Source organism: Phascolarctos cinereus, unplaced genomic scaffold (assembly GCF_003287225.1).
Source record: "Phascolarctos cinereus isolate Bilbo 61053 unplaced genomic scaffold, phaCin_HiC Scaffold_2;HRSCAF=192, whole genome shotgun sequence".
Taxonomy (NCBI): Eukaryota; Metazoa; Chordata; class Mammalia; order Diprotodontia; family Phascolarctidae; genus Phascolarctos; species Phascolarctos cinereus.
In genome coordinates, this window is record NW_027555625.1 from 21,507,666 (window position 1) to 21,530,744 (window position 23,079).

At 40.9% G+C, this 23,079-nt stretch overlaps 1 protein-coding gene across 1 annotated transcript; it reads right to left on the reverse strand.

The window, feature by feature from the left end:
• Positions 1 to 4,997: 4,997 nt before the first annotated feature.
• LOC144455722 (centrosome-associated protein ALMS1-like) lies at positions 4,998 to 22,579 on the reverse strand. Its single transcript, XM_078149252.1, has 4 exons — positions 22,220 to 22,579; positions 13,710 to 13,830; positions 5,953 to 7,139; positions 4,998 to 5,109 (listed from the first exon to the last, which is right to left on the reverse strand). The coding sequence occupies exons 1-4, from the start codon at positions 22,577 to 22,579 to the stop codon at positions 5,098 to 5,100; spliced, it is 1,680 nt and encodes a 559-aa protein (XP_078005378.1). The 3' UTR covers positions 4,998 to 5,097.
• Positions 22,580 to 23,079: the final 500 nt, after the last annotated feature.

Genomic DNA, 23,079 nt, shown 5'->3' on the forward strand with positions numbered 1-23,079 from the left:
CCTCAATTTATGCCTCTGAGAACTACATAAATCTAAAAAAATAAGAAGTTAAGGAAATGAACAGAATTTTAGAAAAGTTAGTTATGACAGAACTCTGAAGAAAACAGTATGAGAATAGAAAGTACACTTTTTTTTTCAGTTGTATTTTCACAAAAATTGAACATGTATTAGAATGTAAAAACCTCATAAATAAATGCAGAAAAACCGAAATACTAAAAGCACCCTTTTCAAGCCAAAACACAATAAAAATTACATTTAATAAAGGGTCTTGGAAGGATGGATTAAAAATTCATTGGAAATTAAATAATCTAATTCTGAAGAATGAGTAGGTCAAAGAACAAATCAAAGAAACAATAATTTCACTAAAGATAACAAAAACAATGAGACATCATACCAAAATTTGTGGGAGGCAAAGTAGTACTTAATGGGAAAATTTATATGTCTAAATGCTAACTAACATCAATTTTTAAAAAAAGAGATCAATGAATTGGGCATAGAACTCAAAAAACTAGAAGAACAAATTAAATATCCCTAATCAAACACTAAAATAGAAATACTGATAATCAAAGGATAATAAAATTTAAAGTTAAAAAATCAAACTAAAGAATAAAAGAGGTTGGTTTTATGAAACAAAAACAATAAAACAGATAAACCATTGGTTAATTTCATGGGGGAAAAAAGAAAATCAAATCATTGGTATCAAAAATGAAAAGGATGAATGTACCACTAATAAAGATGAAGTTAAACCGATTATTAGGAGCTACTTTGCCCAACTATGTACCAATAAACTGATAATCTAAGTGAAATAGATGAATATTTACAAAAATATATGTTGTCCAGATTAGAAGAGGAAAGAGAATACTTAAATATTCATACTTTAGAAAAAGAAAGTGAACAAGCCGTAAATGAGCTCCCTAAGAAAAAGTCCCCAGAACTAGATGACTTACAAGTGAGTTCTTCCAAACATTTAATTCCAATACTACATAAACTATTTGAAAAAATAGGTAAAAAAGGAATCCTACCAAATTACTGCTATAACACAAATATATATGATTTTGATACCCACACCAGGGAGAGTAAAAACAGAGAAACAAAACTGTAGACTAATTTACCTAATGAATATTAATGCAAAAAAATTAAATCAGATACTAGTAAGGAGACTACAGCAATACATCACAAAGATCAAATACTCTGATCAGATGGGATTTATACCAGAAATAAAAGACTGGCTCAATATTAGAAAAACTATTAAGTATAACTGACCATATAAATAACAAAAACAACAAAAATTAATCAACTATGTCAACAGATTCAGAAAAAACTTTTGACAAAACATAACACCTATTAAAAACACTAGAGAGCACAGGAATAAATGGATTTTTTTTTCTTAAAATGATAAGCAATATCTATCTAAAAGCAAGAACAAGTAATGGGGATAAACTAGAAACCTTCCCAGTAAGATGAGGGGTGAAGCAAGGATATTCATTATTACTATTATCAGTCAATATCGTACCAAAAATGCCAGCGATAGAAATAAGACAAGAAGAAGAAACTGAAGGAATAAATAAGAATAGGCAATGAGGAAACAAAACTATCACTCTCTGCAAACAATATGATAGTTTGAGAACCTTAAAGAATCAACTAACAAAGTAGTTAAAATAATTAACAACTTTAGAAAAACTGCAGGATATTAAATAAACACACATAAATCATTATCATTTCTATACATTAACTAACCAAACCCAGCAGGAAGAGACAGAAAGAGAAATTCCACTTTAAAAGGCTGCAGACATTATAAAATACCTGTCAAAGCACACCCAGGAACAAAATTACAAAACACTTTTCACATAAAGATAGATCTAAACAACTGAAGAAATATTAATTGCTCGTGGGTAGGCTGAGCCAATATAATAAAAGTGACAATTCTGCCTAAATTAATTTACTTATTCAGTGCCATACCAATCAAATTACCAAAGAATTATTTTATAAAACTAGGAAAAATAATAACAAAATTCATCTGGAGGACAAAAGGTCAAGAATATCAAGGAAATCAACGAAAAAGCTGTGAAGGAAGGCAGCCTCACAGTACCAGATTTCAAACTATTATTAGAAAGGGTAATCATCAAAACAATCTGCTACTGGCTACGAAAGAACAGTAGATCAGTGGAACAGATTTGGTACACAACACACAGTAGGAAATGACCATGGTAATCTAGAGTTGGATAAATCTAAACTTTGGGGCAAGATTTCACCATCTGACAAAAACTGCTGGACAGCAGTTTGGCAGAAATTACACAAAGACCAATATCTTTCATACATACCAAAATAAATTCAAAATGGGCACAGGATTTAGAGATAAGGCTTGATTATAAGTAAACTAGGGGAGAATGGAAAATTCACCTGTTCTATCTATGTATATGGGAAGAGTTTATGACCAAACAAGAGACAGAGAAGATCACAAGAAGTAAAATGGATCTATGATTACATGAAAGTAATTTTAAAAGTTTTTGCACAAACAAAATAAAGCTAAAATTATAAGGAAAGTGAGAAACTGGAGGGGGAAATGGATGTTTTACAAAATAATTTTTTTTTTACAAGAAAGTGAAAGCATTGTTGGTGGAGTTGTGAAATGATCCAACCATTATGGAGAGCAATTTGAACTATGCCCAAAGGGCTATAAAAATTGACCCAGCAATACCACTTCTAGGTTTGTAACCCAAAGAGATCATACAAATGGGAAAAGGACCCACATGTACAAAAATATTTATTGCAACTCTTTTTGTGGTGGCAAAGAATTGGACATTGAGGGAACACTCATCAGTTGGGGAATGGCTGAACAAGTTGTGGTACATGAATGTAATGGAATACTATTGTGCAATAAGAAATGATGAACAGGCTGACTTCAGAAAAACCTGGAAAGACTTGTATGTACTGATGCTGAGTGAAGTGAGCAGAACCAGAAGAACATTGTACACAGTAACAGCTACGTTGTGCAATGACTAACTTTGATAGACTTAGCCCTTCTCAGCAATGCAAGGATCTAAGACATCTCCAAAAGTCTCATGATGGAAAATGCTATCCACATCCAGAGAAAGAACTATGGAGTTAGAATGAAAATCAAAGCATACTATTTTGCTATTTTTTTCTCTTCTGTTCTGTTTTGTTTCCTCTTTCTGGTAGTTCCTCCTATTGTTTCTAATTCTTCCTTACAACATGACTAATGTGAAAATATGTTTAAGAGGAATGTATATGTAGAGCCTATATAAGATTTCATACCATCCTGCGGAGGGAGGGGGAGAAAAATTTAAAACTCAAAAGCATATGGAAGTGATTGTTAAAAACTAAAAATAAATTAATAAAAAAAAAAGAAAGAACTATCAAATGGAGAATGGCTCAACAAAGTAAAAAGAGAGAGAGAGAGAGAGAGAGAGAGAGAGAGAGAGAGAGAGAGAGAGAGAGTAAAAGCTGTGAAAAGGCAGGCTTTCAAAAATAAAGATTGTGTGCCCCTCCAGCCAGAGTGGTTCTTCCCACAGCCATCCATCATTTTCCAGACTCAGCCAACATCCGTACATGGCCCATCCTCCACTTTTCAGCTCCCCTGTTTTACACTGTCTTCCCCTATAAGAATGTAAGATCCTTGAGGGCAAGAACTGTCTTTTTTTTGGGGGGTGGGGGAATTATATGTATAACTCCTGAGTTTACTAAATGCAGGTTGACTGACAATCAACTGTAGCAAAAGTGAAACAATTTCAAACTAAATTCATCAAAAACTGTAACATTAACTAGGATCAGAGAAATTCATAATTGCCTAAAATCAATATGACCTGTCAGTCCAGCTCTATATGCTCTGTGATTCCCTGCTGCATCTAGGAGCCGAGATAACTTCTCTGACTGGCTGAGTCAAAAGCCCTCCCCAGCCTGGGCTTCCTTTCAGAATCCCACCAGAAGGGCCCTCTCACTGGGCTTCACACAGTGTGTCCCCCCCCCTTCTGTGCACCACGGCCTGTCCCTAATGCCTAGAAGTGATTCCCATCTCTGCCTCTTCAATCTCTAGCATCCATCAAAGCTCAGTTAGCCAGCCAGCCACAAGCATTTACAAAGTGCTTCATCTTCATCATATACTGCATCAGGCACTGGTGAAGGAGCATTAGGCTCCTTCAAGGAACTTACATTCTAATGGGGAAGACAACACATAAAGAGGGAGCTTGGAAGACAAAGGCAGTGCCCTCACACAAGGATGGTAGTGAAGTCCAGAGACTGAGGAATTAATGTCTGGGCCCTTCCTCAAAATGGAGGTTCTGTGAACAACTCCCCAATGGGCGAAGGGGCCTGCAGGTGTAGAGGGAGAAGATAGCTGAGGCACAGTGACATGGAATGAGGGATGAACAGTCTCTGGGTTCTTCCCCAAAATGGAGATTCTGGGAATGATGATGATGATGATGATGATGATGATAACTAGTATTTAAATACTATGTACTATGTGCCAGGCACTGTGCTAAGGACTTTACAAATATCATCTCATTTGATCCTGACCACAACAATGCAGATGCTATCATTATCCCCATTTTAAAGGTGAAGAAACTGAGGCAAAGAGCTGTTAAGTGACTTGCCCAAGATTGCACAGCTAGCAACTGCCTGAAGCGATTCCAAGTCCGGCACTCCATCTACTGGGCCAGCTAGTGATGGATGCCAATCCGGGGAGCTCAGTTCAAATGGCACTGACTCCATGAGGCCTTTCAAGATTTCCATAGCTACTACTACCTCTCTCACTCAGCCCCCAAACTACACTGCATTTACTTTGTATATTCTTCTACACCTACATGCGTGGCCACATCCAACCCCCAAGTCCTCCAACAAAATATCGGCTCCCTGCCAGCAGGAATGGCTTCCCCTGGCACAGAATGATCACTTTGTAAATACTTGAAGATCCGCTAAGTGAAGGGCGTCCTGACCCAGCCTGGGCTCTCCCACATACCTGGATTACATCCAGTGGCCTCCCAGACCCGCAGAGGCTGGCCTTGATCTCTTCCACCTTCCTCAGGTCGGCTTCATCCAGCTCTGTCACGACGTCCCCACGCTCAGTAGCCAAATTAAACTTTAGGTTCCAGGCTGCGAAGAGAGCATTACAACAATGGAAATAAGAAATACCTATAGAAATCCAACCAGACTGTCAGGGGCTCATTTCCTTTCTATTATGATGAAAAAATTAGCGGCTCCCATTGTCAATCATGAAGGCCTAACTCCCACAGGGCCTGTTGCTTTGGGGAGACAATCACAGTAATTGAAGATTGCTCTGTAATTTATACCCTGAGCATCTGAGACACTTTAACTGAGACTCATCCACTGTTGTGTCCTAAGCAGGATTAGAACCCAGGCCTCCCTGACACAAAGACAGGTTCTCTCCCCACTAGGGCACCACCATGAATATCTCCCCAACCAAGAAGTCTGTGCTCAGAGAGCACAACTGAAAATTAACTGAAGTGATGGACAACTGTAATGACTAATGATTCATCTTGGTAAAAAGGTGAGGGACTAGAGAGAATACCGGCCATTCCTGCAACGGTTCTGCATATTTGTGTTACTTCACCATCGGGGAGGGTTCAGTTGAGATTGGGGGGGAAGGGATTAGGAAATGACTATGGTCTATGGCTAAAAAAACAAAAGTTATCACTTAAACACATAAATTGAACTGAAGCATATAGATATATCTGGAGATATAGACACAAAGCTGACCTGCCCTACAAGTCAGCTAATTGGCCAAACGTATTTTCCACCTACTACCTGAAAATGTTTCTTTCATGATACGTGTGGGGCCTGAAATTCCCCCAAGCAGGCATTTATTTGGGTTGCCAAATATTCCTTTAAAATCTAAGTACCTCTGAATTTTGGAACACAGCCAATGCCAAAATCAGGAGGTGACGAGGCAGGTAAGCTCTTACCACGTGCGCGTACCCTGCACTCCTTTTCCTCTGCATCCCGCAGCATTTGCGTGGCCAAGCTCCCCGGGGCATCACATGTCAGGAGATGCCGCACATGGACAGCCAAGGAATCATCACTGCTGCAGCCATCATCACTATCAGAAATGATCTCTCTCTCTTGGATATCTCCCATGTATACATGGGTTGGGAAATTGGGCAAGTACCCAAAAAAGGAATCAGAAACAGGATCCCAAATGTAAGAAACTCTCATATCACTGGAGTCACTACTTGAATTGCTGCTTGTTAAAGGTATCCCAGGCACTGAAATTTCATCCTCAATGAAGGTACTACTTCGGTCACGCTCACATCTCGACACTGACCGGACTGTTTCACACTGTCTGAGTGTCTCCTTCAAGGCCACTCTGGCCTTCCTCTCCGTTTCCTGAACAGAAGCTTTCCCAGTATCTCTCTGGGAACTGAAATGATTGACCGTGTTAGTGTCCACATTCATAGTAGGGATCATCTTTTCATCCCACTTTAACCTCTGGGAAAGCCCCATAGAGTCTTTAGTCAGAGGGACCTCCCTGATGTCATCCAGCCTGCTGGGCTGAGGAGACGTAACATCAGGGTAAAGAGATGGGGAACTGCTAAAGCGCTTCTGGGCAATATTCTCTGCCTCCACCAGGAGCATGTGGAGCCCTTTATCTGCTTTCGATTCACTTTCAGACGTCTCCTTAATGTCTGAAGGTACTGGTTTGCCTTTCTTCCCATCTTTATCCACACACATAGGTGTCTCCTTAATGTCAGAAAGTGTTGGCTTGCCTTTTGTGTCACCATTATCCACAGACACAGGTGTAGGTATAGGCAAAGGCACAGCGTGGACATTGTCCTCAAGGAGATGGGAATCCCAATGATCTATTAGCCTTTGGACATGTTCAGAAATGATTTTGAAATCTTCTTTATAACCAGAAGTAGCAAAGGGAACTTCTGGTGAGACCAATTTCTCCTCAGCTTGCTTAGACTTAGGGAAAGTCTCTGGGGTACTTTCAGAGGCCCACTCCTCCCGCTGCCGAAAGGTACTCTCAACCTGAGTGACAGTTTTCTCCCGGTAATCTGGATGCTGTGATGTCCCAGTGGACACTGGTAAATCTCGGTGTGAGTAGGACTCCAGAGGGATGGACCAGCTGACATGAGAGACACCAGAATTAAAGTTGGAACGTACTAAAAGAGAAAAAGAATTTTTTTGTTAAAGTACTGGATATTAAAATTAAAGAGTATGTGTGTGTGTGTGTGTGTGTGTGTGTGTGTGTGTTTTCTCAGGACACTGACCACTGCATTGTACTCAAAACCCTAGCATTTACACGTAAACATGGAGAAACACTGCTATGCAGCAGTCCAGAAACCGGCATGTTCTCAAACATACTCCTGGGAAATTTCAAAGCCATTACAGGAAACAGAACCAATGAGAGAACAAGTGAGGCAAGAGACTGCAGTGGGCCACCACGGGACTAACCTAGAAGCCAAGAAATGATAGAGAGCGTGGGGCCCAGTAACAGCCACCCAGGAGACAAAGGAAGATGATGGGGGCGACGAAGCACTACAGCTGAGTCTCCCTCCACAAAACTTCCCCAAAACCATCTACAAAATGCACCAGAATGAGTCCTGATGAAGATATACAGAAAGTTTGTCCAGCCCAGATGGGCTAGGACCCATACATGGAGGTCTGTGGATACTGGAGATGGGGTTAGGCCAGGACCACATCCCAGGGAGCAGCGATGCCCTGGGGCAAGAGGAGGTCCGAGACCCATCCAGAGGCATCACAGGGGGGACAAGGCAACACTGTGTGCCCACTATTCAGGTCTGGTCACAAATCAGGGTAGAATGGGAAGGAGACCTGTATACAAGGATGGCATTCCTGAGTAGGGAGGCCCTGTGCGGTGATCCAAGAAAGGAGGAAATTCAAAAGTCATTAACAGCAGAGTGCCTCAGACCCAGGAGCTGAGCAGGATCTGTTTGAGCATCTAGCCCACTTTGCAAAGGAAGAATCAGAACAAGATTCTCAGATCAAAAGAGAGCCTATAATTATGGGAAAGAGGAAAAGAGGGAAGGGAGAGAGGGAGGGAGTGGGAGGAGGAAAAGAGGGAAGGAGGGAGGGAGGGAGGGAGGGAGGAAGGAAGGGAGGAAATAAGCATCTACAATGTGCCAAATACTTAACAAATACTATTATCTCATTTGATCCTCACAAAACCTTACCCAAGCAAAAAACTCCCTGAAAATTCAAATGAATCAAATTCCATATGGAAACAAAAAATTTTAAAACAAACTCAAAGGGCTTGAAAAAAATAGAAGAAAATGTAAGATATCTCATAACTAAAACAGGCACCATGAAAAACAGATGGGGGGGCAGAATTTTAGAATGAACAGACTATCTGAATTCCATGATTGAAAACTCCCAGGAATATCGCACACAAAACCCAGAGTTTCTAGGTCAAAGACAAAATTCTTCAAGAATCCAAAAAGAAAGAACTCAGGAACCAAGAAGTCACAGTCAGGATCACAGACAATTTAGCACACCCCACAACAAAGGGGCAAAGAACTTGGAACCCAATATCCCCGAAGGTAAAGGACATGGACCTGAACCAAGAATGTTCTACCCAGCAAAACCAAATAGAATTCCACAGAGGGAAAAATGGACCTTTAATAGAATGGCAGACGTAAGAATTTCTGGTGAAAAGATCAGACATGAGTAGAAAATCTGAAAGATGAACACAAGAATGAAAAGAAATCTAGAAAAGTAAATACATTTGAACAACAGAAGTAGCCGAACACTGACACTTACATTCTAACACGGAGAGAAGAAACAAACATCCTTTCAAAATATTAATGTCTTAAAAAAAAACAAAGATTAGTCTTCAGAGGCCACAGAGTAAAGAAAAACAAACTCCACCAAAGTGTGGCTACTGTTTTTTGAGTTTTGACAGAAAAGAAAAGAGATGATGGAGAGGAAGACATTAAGGAAAAAAATGAGAAAGAAGTGAAAGGAAATGACTACTTTGCATAAAGGGAGTATACAAGAAGAACACAGAGATATGGATGAAGGGAGGGAGGCATTTAATAAATATTTTTAATTGAATTTGTGGCATTAGAAGCAATCAGATGACAAAGTGGCTAAGAGTATTGGATTTGGACTCAGGAAGTCATGAATTCAAATTTAGGCTCAGACACTTACCCTAGACAAGTCATTCAATCTCTCTTTGCCTCCATTTCCTCATCTGCAAAATAATGCTAAGCACCTACTTCCAAGGGTTATTAAGAGGATGAAATGAGATAATATCAGTAAAGCACTCTGCAAACATCATATAAATGTTATAAATGCTAGTTACTACTGTAATTATTATTTTCTCCAAGAAAATATCGTATATCATGAGGTAGAGACAGCTTGAACCAGAAAGTAGAAGAATGAAAAAGAAAGAATAAATCCAACAGCCCAATGAAAGGAAGAACATACTCCTTTTCTATCACACTGGCTGGTTTCTCTTCTTCATCACCTAAAATTATCACATTCTCAAAGGCTTAGCCCCTGGTCCTCTGCTCTTCCCTCCCCCACCTACTCTTGCCCACAGACTGTGCTTCGGTTCCCAAGTCCCTAATCATTACTTCTATGTGGACGCCTCCTGTTCTGACCTCCCACTTAACCTGAATCCCAAACTGCCCACAAGACACAGCCACTTAGAGAACTTGCTGCCACTTCAAAGCTCACAGATTCAGAGCTGAAAGCACTGTAATTCATCCCAAAACCAGCTGCTTTATGACCTTCCTCAAATGCAATGCCCAGAATGTAATAACAACACTGCAGACAGAACAGAGCAGAACAATCAGCTCACTCATTCCGGACATCACAGCTCTCTTAAGGAAGGATTCAACGTCATCAGCCTTTTCAGGTGCCATATCACACTAATCAAAAAAAGGCAAGAGATTTTATACATGCTGGGCATAAGTAAGCTCTAACACATTATGAAGAATTATATAGAAAGAGCATCATAAAGAATGTCACCAAACTAAAAAAGATAGACCATGAGGGAGGTTAAAAAAATCGTGGAACTCAAAATCTTCTAAAAGTGAATGTTGAAAACTAAAAAAAAAAAATAATAATAATAATAATAATAACAATAATAATAATGTTATACACACACATATGTGTTGAAGTCTCCTTCTGTGAAGGCAGGAGTTGGGGGGAAAAAAATTTCAGCACTTGGCATAATAATATTTACATAGTGTTTAATCAATGCTTTTCTAGTCATTCATTCATTCACAAATTCACACTGTCTTTTCTTCTTCATTGGAATAACTTTTTTTTATTAAAATATTTTAATTTTTTTTAAAAGCCAGAAGCAATGGAATACCAAAAGACAGCCCACTTAGCTCCAGAAGTAATACTCAGGCCATCAACAGAAGTCAAGAAAAGGCCTCAGCAAACTTTTAGGATGACTCAGACAGGAGCTGCCCAGGATAGTCAGGCAAGGATAGACAGTAGTCTCTATCACTCCTTACGATTACAGAATCTAAGAGATGTGAGAGGCCTCAATGGTGATGATTTAATCCAACCCACACCTAAACAAGACACTTCTCTAAGGCATACCTGTGAAGGCCTTAGCCAGGTGGGCCCACAACCTTGGCTCTTCATTGCTCAAAAGTTTTTCTTCAGCTCTAAGGGACTACAATGAGTCTTCCAGATTGGTCTCCCTGACTTTGGCTGCTCCTCTTCTAATCTCGTCCTAAATGACCTACTCATCCCAAGTCTGACAATTCTCCTAGTATGCAACCCCTCACCCCCTTCACTCATCATCCCAAGCGCTGCTGATCCAAAAGCATCATCTCCTCCATGGAAACTTTCCCCAATGGCTCCAGTCAATATTGATCCTACCTCCTCTAATTTCCCAGAGCACACATTGTCAGTACGACAGAAATTAGATAATTATACTCCACTAATCCCTACATTATACTTTTTAATAACTTCAAAGCATGAAGAACACAAACATGTAAGCTAAAGGCAAAATTCAACGTTCAAATGTAAGCAGTGGCAGAACAGACAGAAAGTGAGGAAGTAAGCTGATAAAAGTGGACCCGAGACAGATAGGGAAAGTTCAAGAAACCAAGAACACGACACTCAGCCAGTTAGGCGGGAAGAAAGGCAAAAGTTCCAAATGGCCAGACCTTAGCTTGTGGCTTTGAGATCAGCTTAAGATTCAGTGACACAGGCTTCCTTGTTGTCTCTCACATAAACTCAAAGACAGGATACAACTGCAGAACCTAAGGCCCATAGGTCTCCCAGAAGAACAAAAGACTGAAAAAAACCTTACCACCATAATTCAGAAATTGATCATGTAAGATAACTTCCCAGAATTTCTCAATATAGAAAATGAAATACCAATGGAAAAAAATTAAGAGATCGCATCCAGAAACAAAAAATCAGAGCTGCAAACTCTAAGAATCATAGTTATTACATTTAACAATTCGATTCAGAAACACATTCTGTCCACAATCAGGAGAAAGACCTTCAAATTTAAAGGGAAGGAAATAGAAATGCCGAGGGTTTAGAAAAAACTGAGAGCTGACTCTAGGATTCTTTAAGTACGTGATCCTATTACCTGCAAAGAGTGATCATTTTGTTTCTTATTTACTTATGATTATTCCCTCGATTTCTTTTTCTTGTCTTTTGTTACAGCCAAGCATTCCTAGTGCTGTGTCAGACAGGAGCAGTGGTAATGAATACCTGTTTCGCTCCTGAAAATACTGGAAAAGATTCTAGTTTCTCTGTTACAAATTCCCCTGGTTTTAGATATATAATATTTATCATTTTAAGCAAAGATCCATTTATTTATTCTTATGTTTTCTAGTGTTTTGAATAGAAGTAGATATTGTATTTTGTCAGAGGCTTTTTTCTGCATTTATTACTATAATCATGACTTTTGTTGATTCTGTTATTAATATAGTAAATTAAGCTTACAATTTTCCCAATATTAAACCAACCCTGTATTCCTGGTATAAATCCAATTTGGTCATATGGCATAATCATGAAAATATATTGTTTTAGCCTCTGTGATAATACTTTGTTAAAAATTTCTGCATCTGTTTATTAAGGATAGTAGCCTAAAGTTTTCTTTTCCCATTCTGATTCTCCCTGGTTTACGTAACAATACCACATCTGCGTCACAAAAGAAATTTGACAGAATAGCTTCTTTTGCTACAATTTACATTTTTTTTCTTGAGAAATTCATCTACGGCTTGTGCACTTTCTTCCTCTGAAAATGTTTAAGTCCTCTAAAGAAAGAATGAAGCTGATGGGGGGGGATCTCCTATAGAAGACAGGAAGGGATGAGATCAAGGATACATAGAGAGGGGAGGCCCTGCAAGAAGGAGCCACCCCTTCATGAGAAAGAGGAGTGAAAGAGGAAAACAGGTGGTGACAGCATGCTAAGAGAGGAAGAAAGGAGAGAGAGTTCTGGTCAAATGGCTTTGATTTTTTTCAACAAAGTGCACTGCCATCTTCCTCTCCAAGAGGCTGGAGGAGGGATGAGGAGGATTGGAAGAACCACTGGGGCACATGGGAGGTGTGAAAGGAGTACCTTCTGGTGAGGGCCCAGATAAGAATGGTGCCATAAATTTAGAGTGGACCAGTCACCATGCTCTCACGACTTTCTCCAGTGCTTTTCAGCAGCATCTGAAGGGAATCAGAGTAATCCAAGGTCAGGCAACAGCACAAGGAAGCAAGGGACTTGTGCGCAGAGAACAGCAGAGTTGAATTACCCCACGCTTAGGTGGGCTCTCTTCTCCCCCGAGGCCATCTGCTACCACAGCCAACACAACAAGCATCAACGAGTCCCAGGTTTTCACTGACGCCCGTCCCAGGCAACGCTAGCTACCACCACCACAGAGGAGGAAGAACGACGTACCTTTCCAACCAGATTACCTGTTACTCCCCTTCATGCACACTAAGGAGCAGCCAATCTGGCCTTCTTAATGGCCCCAGAAGTGACTCTCTATCTCCCTTCTCTCTGTCTCTGCGAAATCCGCCCCATACGCCTACAATGCCCTCTCTCCATATCTCCACTTCTGGGAATCCTCAGTTTACTTCAAAGCATGGCTCCAATGCACCTTTAACTAGAGGCTTTCCTAAGTTCCCCAGGTGTTCATGTTATTCACTCCCCACCCCAAACCACCATGTAGCTATTTTGTATGCATCTCTGTACATACATGGTGTATCCCCTATAGACCGGAAGCTCTTTGAGGGCAGGGGTTTTTCCATATTGCCACCTAGGACAGGGTCTAACTCCACTTAACAGCTGGAGCCTGGATGACTGACTGCAGGTCAACAGGTTCTTTAAACTTTAATGAGGCTTTGGGTTTCCATGTTTCTATTTTGAAACAAAGAACAAATCATGTAACCAGAGTCAAGCCAATAAATCATGTCTTATGGGAGTTCACTGAACAGGAGTATACAAAGGAGCTGCTGAAAATGTCAGTCAGCTTCACGGCAATCCTGTACAATACAGTACACAGACTACTGGAAAACAAATATTCATTTATTTGCAAATCAAGCAACTTTTAAAAAGACTCTATGATCCAAGTTATAAAATGTTACTCAAATCATTGAAAACTGCTTAAACATACCAAGAATTGTTATTTTTTAAACAAGTCAAATGTGGGCGAAGGGAAAAGGGTAGGGGAAGGGAAGGAATATCTATTATTTTCTAGTATTTCAAAAAGATTTAAGTCTCCTTTTCTACTTACCATTTGACGTGTTCCTCAATGTAGTAGGACATAATACTTGAGGCTCAATGACTGGTACTGGACCACTCCGTATTGGAGGAACAAATGAATGAGGGTCAAAGAAACAAGGGTGATGATATACCTAAAGGGGTGGGCCAGGAGGAAAGAGAGAAAATGAGGAAGTAAATTTAAAACCCATTACAATAACTTTAAAGCCCATGTCCTTTCTATGTCTTCAGACGGGGGCATATATCAATCCCACTTTAGGGAGTCTAGGCAACTAGCTTTAATCTAAGACCACAGTGATGCTAAATACAGAATGTTTTATTACATTCAATTCACAGAGACCATGTTAGCATTTAAAAGTAATTTCTATCAGAACAAATGAACGTCTGTGCTCCTATAATTTTCAACATATTTGAGATATACCATTCAATTCAACAAATGAAGCACCAGACAAAAGGTGGCATATGCCAACAGAGTCCAACAGCTGCCACCCCTTTAAGCACCACATCCCCCAAGGCCTCAATGGAGACAGCCCCAGGCCATCAACTTCATCCACCATCCAGGAGAGTCAACACCTGGGCAGGTGAAACCTGACAACTGTTTTTGCTCACGCGGCAGCCCGGCATCCTTGGCAGCCATAGCTACTAAAGAACCAGAAGACACAATCCTCACCACCAACAAAGTCCTTGGCCCTGCTAAACTGAGCAATAAGAGAAATGGAGATGGTTTCATCACAGAAATAACACTAAAGAAGATTCTTCTCTTCCTTCCATCTGACTTCCAACTCAAACCTCCTACCTTAGAACATAAGAGCAAGGCCGGTCTGGCTTTCCTCTGTCGATGCTCCTAGCACATGGCTTTGCATCTAGGAAGGGCTTAATAAACCCTCATTCCTTCATAGAAATGCTCCACTCTGGCTCTTCAGCCTTCTGATCCTGACTTGAGGGGGTCCCTGAACTCAACCACTACTTCATGAAGCATCCAAGCCCAGCTCCCAGCATGCCTGGCACCACTGCTCCCTTTCCACACTTCTCCACTTCCTTGCCAGAAGCCTTACTCCTCTCTCCAAGCTTTCAGCTTTCTGTGCCATCTTTCTGCGCCATCTTTACAATTAAAATACAAGCTCCTTGAGGGCGGGCACTGGTTGTTTTAGTTGTATTTGAATCCCCAGTACTTAGTCCAGGGCCTGGCACAAGTAAGTGTTTAATAAATGTTTCATCTATCTATATCTTCCTTATGAGTTATTATATTCAATATATTCAATAGGAAATGATAGAATCAGCCATGAAAGTCTCAAATTATTCAACCAAGTACCTCTAGAAAAATGCTTCACAACTTAGGGTTTCGCATTTACAGCACAGCCTTATAAATAATCCTCCCCAAATATTTAAGGAAATAAAATGAATCTCCCAATATACCTGGCCCTTCCCAGTCAGTTCTATATATAGCCTCAAAAACATCAGAACAACCGATTTCCTCCTGTGAGGCACGTGAGAGGCAAAACTACTTTTAAAGTCATGAAGTCCAAGATATACTCTTGGGTCAAATCAAACCATGACTTGGGGTTTTCTAATAAGATATCTGACTTGACTGCAGTGGAGGGGAAATGGAGGAAGATGAGAGGGAATGAGTGAATCTTATTCTCATCAGATTTGGCTTAAGGAGGGAATAACATACATACTCAATTGGGTATGGAAATCTATCTTACCCTACAGGAAAACAGGGGGGTAAGGGGACAGGAGAACAGGGGGGTGATGGAGGGGAGAGCAGATTGGGAGAGGGGGTAATCAGAAGCAGACACTTCTGAGGAGGGACAGGGTCAAAAGAAAGAATAGAATAACTGGGGGGCAGAATAGGATTAAGGGAAATAGAATTAGTTTTTCACAACATGACTACTATGGAAGTGTTTTGCATAACTGCACATGTATAACCTGTATTGAGTTGCTTGCCTTTTCAATGAGGGTGGGTGAGGAGGGAGGAAGGGAGAAAATTTGGAACTCAAAGTTTTAAAAAGACATGTTCAAAAAAAAAAGTTTTCACATGCAACTGGGAAATAAGAAATACAGGAAATGGGGTACAGAAATCTATCCTGCCCTACAGGAAAACAAAAAGGGAAGGGGAGAAGAGAAGGGGGGGGAGAGACAGAAGGCAGGGCAGACTAGGGGAATGGGCATTCAGAATACATGCCATCTTGGGATGGAGGGGAGGGGCGAGATGGTGTGAAAATATGGCACTCAAAATCTTGTGGAAGTGAATGTTGAAAAATAAAAATAAATAAATTTTAAAAAGAAAGAAAAAAAAAAAGAAATCTGACTTGACCTGACTCTAGAGGACAACTTTCTAGACCCTCCCCACTTCAGTTTCCTGCTTTATTTCTCTTACAGTGAAGCACAAAGTCATCCTGTGATATCTCATCATGGTGCCATGGAAGAGACGCTGGGTTCTCCAAGGCATCGCCAGCACAGCAGAAGGTCAGCAGTTTCTAGCAGGCTAAGAAGGTGCTAACTGTGGCCCCAGGAACAAAACTGAGCCTACTCTCCAGGTACCACCTAATCAGGCACAAGGAGGCCACCTGTGTGACAAATCTTTTGACTTTGGTAGCCCATGAAACAAAGGCATAGGCTAAATGGATCTCTGCACTATGGGGGGGGGGGATAACAGAGGTAAAGCAGATAGAGAGTGCTAAGAATCATAAAAATCTTGAGACTCAATAAACGCTGTTGGTACTTGTCTAATGACCAATGACAGGACAGCCTACTAGAAGAATTAAATCTCCTCCATCTTGATTTCTCACCATACATGACACCAAAAAAAGGGAAGGAGCAAAATGAGAGGATCCCTCACAGATGTCTACCCACAGAAAAAGGAGAAGAGGAATGCGTGGAGGTAGTTTCATCATAAATACAAAGGCAACAAGAAAAACTATTTCCTGGGACCTTTGGTCATCTCATATTGAAAGAGTCACTTGTCAGTCACCTCACGCTTCTTACTGTGGACCAGGCAATATTTTCAGGCTGGCCTGGGAGGCCCAAGGTCAGCAGCCGGAAGCATCTGGGGGGCTTTGAATCCAACCCTGACTCCAAACACCAAAATCTGGGAGGAAAGTCATCCAACCTGCACCTACTCCTCACCTTGGACCACCTCCTGACCACACATGTAAATCCTTTCATCAGTCTACCCCAGGGTCAGTGACTCCAGATGTTCTCTGCCACAGGCCCAGCTGGGCCCTGGCATACTACTATGGAGGGGCAAGAAGGCTCCACACTGCTGTTCCTAAGAAAACCCTGTCCTGAGTATCTGCAAACCTCTCTGTCTATATCCCCAGTGCTGACCTGGGCTGCAAAAATTACACACTATGATTTTTTCTTAGATTTCCTAATCAGTACTTTTGCATTTTCTTTTTTCTTTTTTTAATTAAATTCTACTTTATTTTCAAAGATCAGCTTTCTTGCCCTCTGACCTTCTATCATCCCCAAATTAAAGAGGCAAGAAAAAAATAAAACTGCCATTACAAACATGTATAGTCAAGCAAAATAAAATTTTTCATTGACTAGGTCTAAAAAACATAGCTCTCAAATTGCACCCTGAATCTATTTGTCAGGAAGTGGGCAGTATGTTTGATCATGAGTCCTCAGGAACTATGGCTGGTCATTATGTTCATGGAAGTTCTCAAGTTTTCTTTTTTTTTTTAATATATTTTGTTTCAATCAGCCAAGAAACCCCTTTCTCATCCTCCCACTCCAACTTTCCCCCACCCATCAAGAACACAAGAAAAACAAAATCCATGTAGCTAGAAAAAGCAAATAAGGTCAATCAAACAAATTTCAGACACCTCAAACTGAATGACCAGGAGACATCTTAAACTCAGCATGTCCAAAACAGAACTCATCATCTTTCTCTCTAAACACAGGAGTGCCCAGGGTCATACAGCTACTAAGTGTCTGAGGCTAGATATGAACTCGGCCGAGTCTTCTAGACTCAACAGGGCACCACCATCCTCTCCATCCCTCAGGACTGAAAACTAGGAGTCACCCTGAACTTTCTCACATTCCCCACATCCAATCAATTTTACCTTTGTAACATCTCTTGCATATGATCCTTTCTCTCCTCTGACATCACCACCCACCTGGTGCAGGCCCTCATCACCTCACACCTGGACTAGTTCAGCTGCCTCCAGTCTGTCCTCCATCCATTCATCCATTAAAGGAATATTCCTTAAGTGCAAGTCTGACCACATCACCCCCCATTCAATAAGCTCCAACAGCTCACCCTTCATATCGAAGATAAAACCCCTGTTTGGAAAGCAACGCCCTTCATGACCTCAGTCTCCTCCCACCTTTCCAGTCTTCTTAAAATTTACACACACACACACCTCTTCCCCTCTTCCTCCCCCCCCTTCTCCCCCCCCCCCCCCCCCCCCCCGTCTTCAGTCTAGTGACACCGCCTCCCTTCTGCTTCTTTGAACAAGATGCTCCCTCTCTATGCCTGGAATGCTCTTCTCCCCTCTCTCCTGCACCTCATGGCTTCCTTCAAGTCCTGCTTACAATCTATCTTCTCCAGGAAGATGCCTGATTCCCCTTCATGCCAGTGCCTTCCCTCTGTTCATTATTTCCAACTGATCATGTATAGTTTGTTTGCATGTCGTCTCTCCCATTAAACTGTACGCTCCCTGAGGGCAGGGACTGTCTTCTGCCTTTCTTTGTATCCCCAGCCTTAGCACAGTGCTTGGTACATAGTAGGTACTTAATATTTATTACTGAGACAGGAAATATTAAAACAAAAGCAAAAGATTAAAAAAAAATGAAAGTATAAGACATTTCATATATAAAACAACCGACCTGAAAAATACATTAAGGAGAGATAATTTAAGAATCACTCAAATATCTGAAAAAGGAGCCTAGATATCTTTTTTTTTTTAATTTTGTCTTTCTATCTCACTCAGGCTAGAAATGTAGCAGCCACTCACAGGCCTGATCCCAATATTGATTAGAATCCTTGACCTGCTCCGTTTTCCCAACTGGGATTGGTTTGCTCCTCCTTAGGTACCCTGGTGCTCCTCCACTCCAGGGAGCTCACCACATCGGCACCAGACTTAGTGTGGACATCTGATCAGCTCTAACCCAACTGTAGCTTAGAACTCCCAAATTCAAGGGATTCACTAGTCTCCGCCTCCCAGCAGCAAAGATTCTAGGTGTGTGTTACCACACCAGCATTATATTGTAAGAAATCGTAAAATAAAACTGCCCAAATCTCTTAAAAACAAAGGACAACATGAAAATAAAATCTACCAGTCACCTCTTGAAAGGAACCTCAAAATAAAAACTCTCAGGAATATTATAGATCAAAATATTGTAAATAGCCAGAAAGAAATCACCCAGCATTTTGTAGCCCTCACTCTGAAGAGCTCAACAAGGCAAAGGACCTAAGCTTAGATTCCAGCGTATCGTACCCAGTAAAATGGAGTAGGATTCCACAGAGGAAAGCTAGACCCTTAATGACAGGAAGCAAAGGAAGCAAGGAGGCAACAGTTAGGAGGGGGAGAGGTAGAGTCGGGAGGCAGAGCATCTGGATAAGAGGAGGTGGAGGAGACTAAGGTGTACAAGACTGATCGCCTGGTCAGACCAGGCCCAGGGCACTCTGCTCTCTTCAGGGGAAGTGGCCGGCGAGACTATGAAACGCTTTGTTAAAGAGGAAAGCCCACTCTAGCTGCACCATTCCCCAAGCCACTATCTAGTCACTGTCAATAAAGGGCATTAAGTGTATCCAGCATGAAGCCATTCTGATTATTTGTGAGCACTGACTCCTCTCTAGAAGTGCACTTTTTATAATTTTGCAGGCAATCACGGTATAACTCACTCAATTAAAGCTTGCAGACTACATTCTCCTACCTGTTTCTATCATCTAAATCCTGAAAATCAGGAACAGCCCTCTAATTTTGCGGGACTTCTTGTGCTCTATAAGATCTTTCAAAATACTTAAGAATTCTTTAAGAATTATAAGGCATTTAAAGAAAAATAAGCTGAAATTTCTATGTGATGCAATTAAGAGGAATGGGAATAGAAATAGAAAAGTTACTTGTTAAACACCTACTATGTGCCAGCACTGGGGTAAGAAGCACTTTATAAATATTCTGGCATTTGGTCCTCACAACAACCCTGTGAGGTAGGTGCTAACACTATCCTCATTTTACAGTTGAAGAAACTGTGGCAGAGAGAGGTTAAATGATTGCCCAGGGTCATACAGCTAGTAAGTATCTGAGGGTGGATTTGAACTCAGGTCTTCCAGACTCAAGACTCAGCACCCAATTCACTGCGCCCCCTCCTAGCTGTCTCAAAACAAACCAGAAATGTCTAATAATTATTCATAAGAAAATCCATAAGAAAAGTAGGAAAAGAAACTAGTAACCTAGTCATATTTTCTGTCTTCCTTTTACTGGAGTGAAGAACAATGCATTATTCACAGAGACGACTTCTTCCCTCCCTTCTAGAAGGGAGCTTCAGAATATAATCAAGACAGGAAGCTCCCTAGACTGTATTTCAATCATTCCATTCTAACACCTAAGTATTGAAAAGCTGCTATGTGCAAGGTACTGAGCTATGGAACAGGGAGACAGATAACAACAAGTCCTCTTCTCAAGAAGGTTATCTTCTAGTCGCACAATAAAAAGGGAAGCATGAGGGACCGCTTTTAATTTACTTCCATGCTCCAAGGATCTACCTCTTCATTGCTGCAAAGTCTCTAGTGCAGATCACAACCCCTTCAATACCAGTCGTTGTTACCACGGAGTCAGATCTCTAGAGGATTTCTCAAACTCAGGAATTTCAAGCTCTAAAATTCAAACTAAGTCCAGCATCAACACAATGAGTCCCTGGGAGTGGATGGCCCCAGGGCGAGGAGAGAACTGTACTGAAATCACGTCCATGAGCAGGCTCGGACCTTTTGGTGTGGGCACCACAGGGAGACCCAGAGACAGGAAAGGTGATGGCCAAAAACTCATCACCCAGCAGCCAATCTAGGGATGAGCCTCTCCAAACTTGGCTAAGCTCGTTCTCAGACAACTGACATATGCCCCAAGCCCTTCCATCATGATAGGAAATTGTACTGGAACACCTCATCATCCACTATCAGGTGATACATTTTTTCTGGCCACAACAATTCATCTACTAGGACAGCAGAGAGGATATGTCAGCTATCGTTAAAGGTATTTGCAACAATGAAATGGCAGATCTAAGCTGAAACAATGAAATGAAGTTTAGACACACTAGCACGCTACTAATGGAGCTGTGAATTGGTTCCACCTTTCCAAAAAGAAAGATAAATTCTGCACTGAGTTTTAATAAAGTTCAGACATCTCGATCCAATGATCCTACTACTTGGATTACATACTAAGTTAGTCATAAACAGGAAAAAGAAAAGACCTATATATACAAAAAATAAATGTTCCTAGAAGCACTATTTGTAGTAGCAAAACTCTAGAAATAATAATAAGTTACAGTATACAAATTCTCCATAAGAACCAATAAATATGAAGAATTCAAAGAAATGTGGGAAGACTTAAATGAATTGATTGAAAGCAAGAAAACAAATATAAGGTGGCAACTGGACAATTAAACAGAAGCACAAGAGCAATAAATACATGTCAAGAAAACAGAAGAGATGTGGAAGAGAGCTCAGGGCCCCAAACATACCAACACATCTGCCTTTCATTCCAGGAGCCAATGAGCATTTGTCAAGTGCTTCATGGGCAGGTTTAATAATCAGTAAATAACACGTTCAATCATTTATAATGGTTTTATCATTGTATTTTCCCTGGTTCTTGTTTGTATTTCTGAATGCTTATACTTGTCCATGGAACTTAAAATGTATTTTTATTAAATGGCTAGGATCCACCTCTGACACCAAGTGATATTCTGGGGAGTAAACAATGGCACAGTTCGGTACAGTAACTGAGAACTGAAAGGACTATGCAAAGGACATTAATACTTAGAATACATCTTCTCATTTGGACAAAATTGCCACTTCAGGAGAAATTCTCAGGGGAAAGTAAACCCACACGTTTAAACAACTGAGTCTGATTTAGTTCATCAGTGGGTTGTCAAGAGCCCTATCGTTATCATTATTATTATTAGTATTACCATTATTATTATTTAATATGAGTGATAAACTTAAGACAACAGCTCCCATTTTAAAATTTTACAATTAGGGCAAATCACAGCCCCTATGGCCCTCAGTTTCCTCAACTCTCAAACAAAGATAAGCTGGACTGAGTAATCTCTTCCGTTCCTCTCAGCTTTAAGTTATTCTGTCTATGTTAGGCTATGTTTAAAACTCAGGTGTCCACAGAATCAGCTAAATTTACACTTCAAACATGCACCTTTTGCTTTCTTCTCCAGACTCTCATCCAGTGTCCCATTACTTTCTGTTTAATTACTCCCGCACCCCCAGACAGCATAATTCTTTTTACTTAAAAGCAAACCCACCAAACTGGATCAGATTAAAGCTGCTTCTCTTCCCAGCTTATTTACCTTTTTCTCAGGTGGTGTTTGTGAAGCGTGGTCCTGGCACTCCTTGACCTCTGCATCAGCGAGCAAGGGTTCTGCGGCTGCTGGTTTATTATCAGCGGTGGATGTGCTCTGAAGTGACTTTGCCTGGGAAAAGGTCAAAGAAGGAATGCTGTGCTCTGAGGCACCATCTCTGACCTGGTCAGTCAAACCAGAATGGAATGTTGAGCCCCTAGAGGTCTCGTCATTTTGGAGAGGTTCCCGTTTCTTGGGTAGGTCATTCATGTTATACTTCTCCTCTCTGAGCATTTCAGCAACTCTTCCACTGGATATAATACCATTTTCACTGAGCTGCAGACCTTTAATATTGGTGTCATCCTCCATAACTGCATCTGTCCTAAGCACACTGTCCTTAATTGATGCCAGAGGCTGAGAAGCTTCACCTAGACTTGGATAATTACGTGAAATATCATAACGTACGATATTTAGCAAAGTAGGAGAATAAGTGTGAGTTAGTGGTGAAACTCTAGAAGTACACGTGCTTACATCTCGGTCATCTGAAGGTGACTGTGATTTCCAAACAGCAAGGTTTCTTGGGTTAGGGCTGGCTAATTCTTCATTTGGGGAAACAAAAGGAAGCTGAAGTTCTGAAGCAACGGGAGCTGACCTCGGCGATGCTACCGGAGCGAGACTTTGGACTGGAAACACCGAAGGAGTTAACTGATAGGTTGGCTGAGTTAGTTGCCCTGGCACAGGTCTTTCCGTTTGAGAACTCAAGGGAGAAATGGTTTGTTTCCAGTCTGATCTAACACCGAATAAATCCTGAACAGCAGCAGAGCTGTTTTCACTTGCTATCGGCTCTATGGAAGCCACAACCTCGTGGA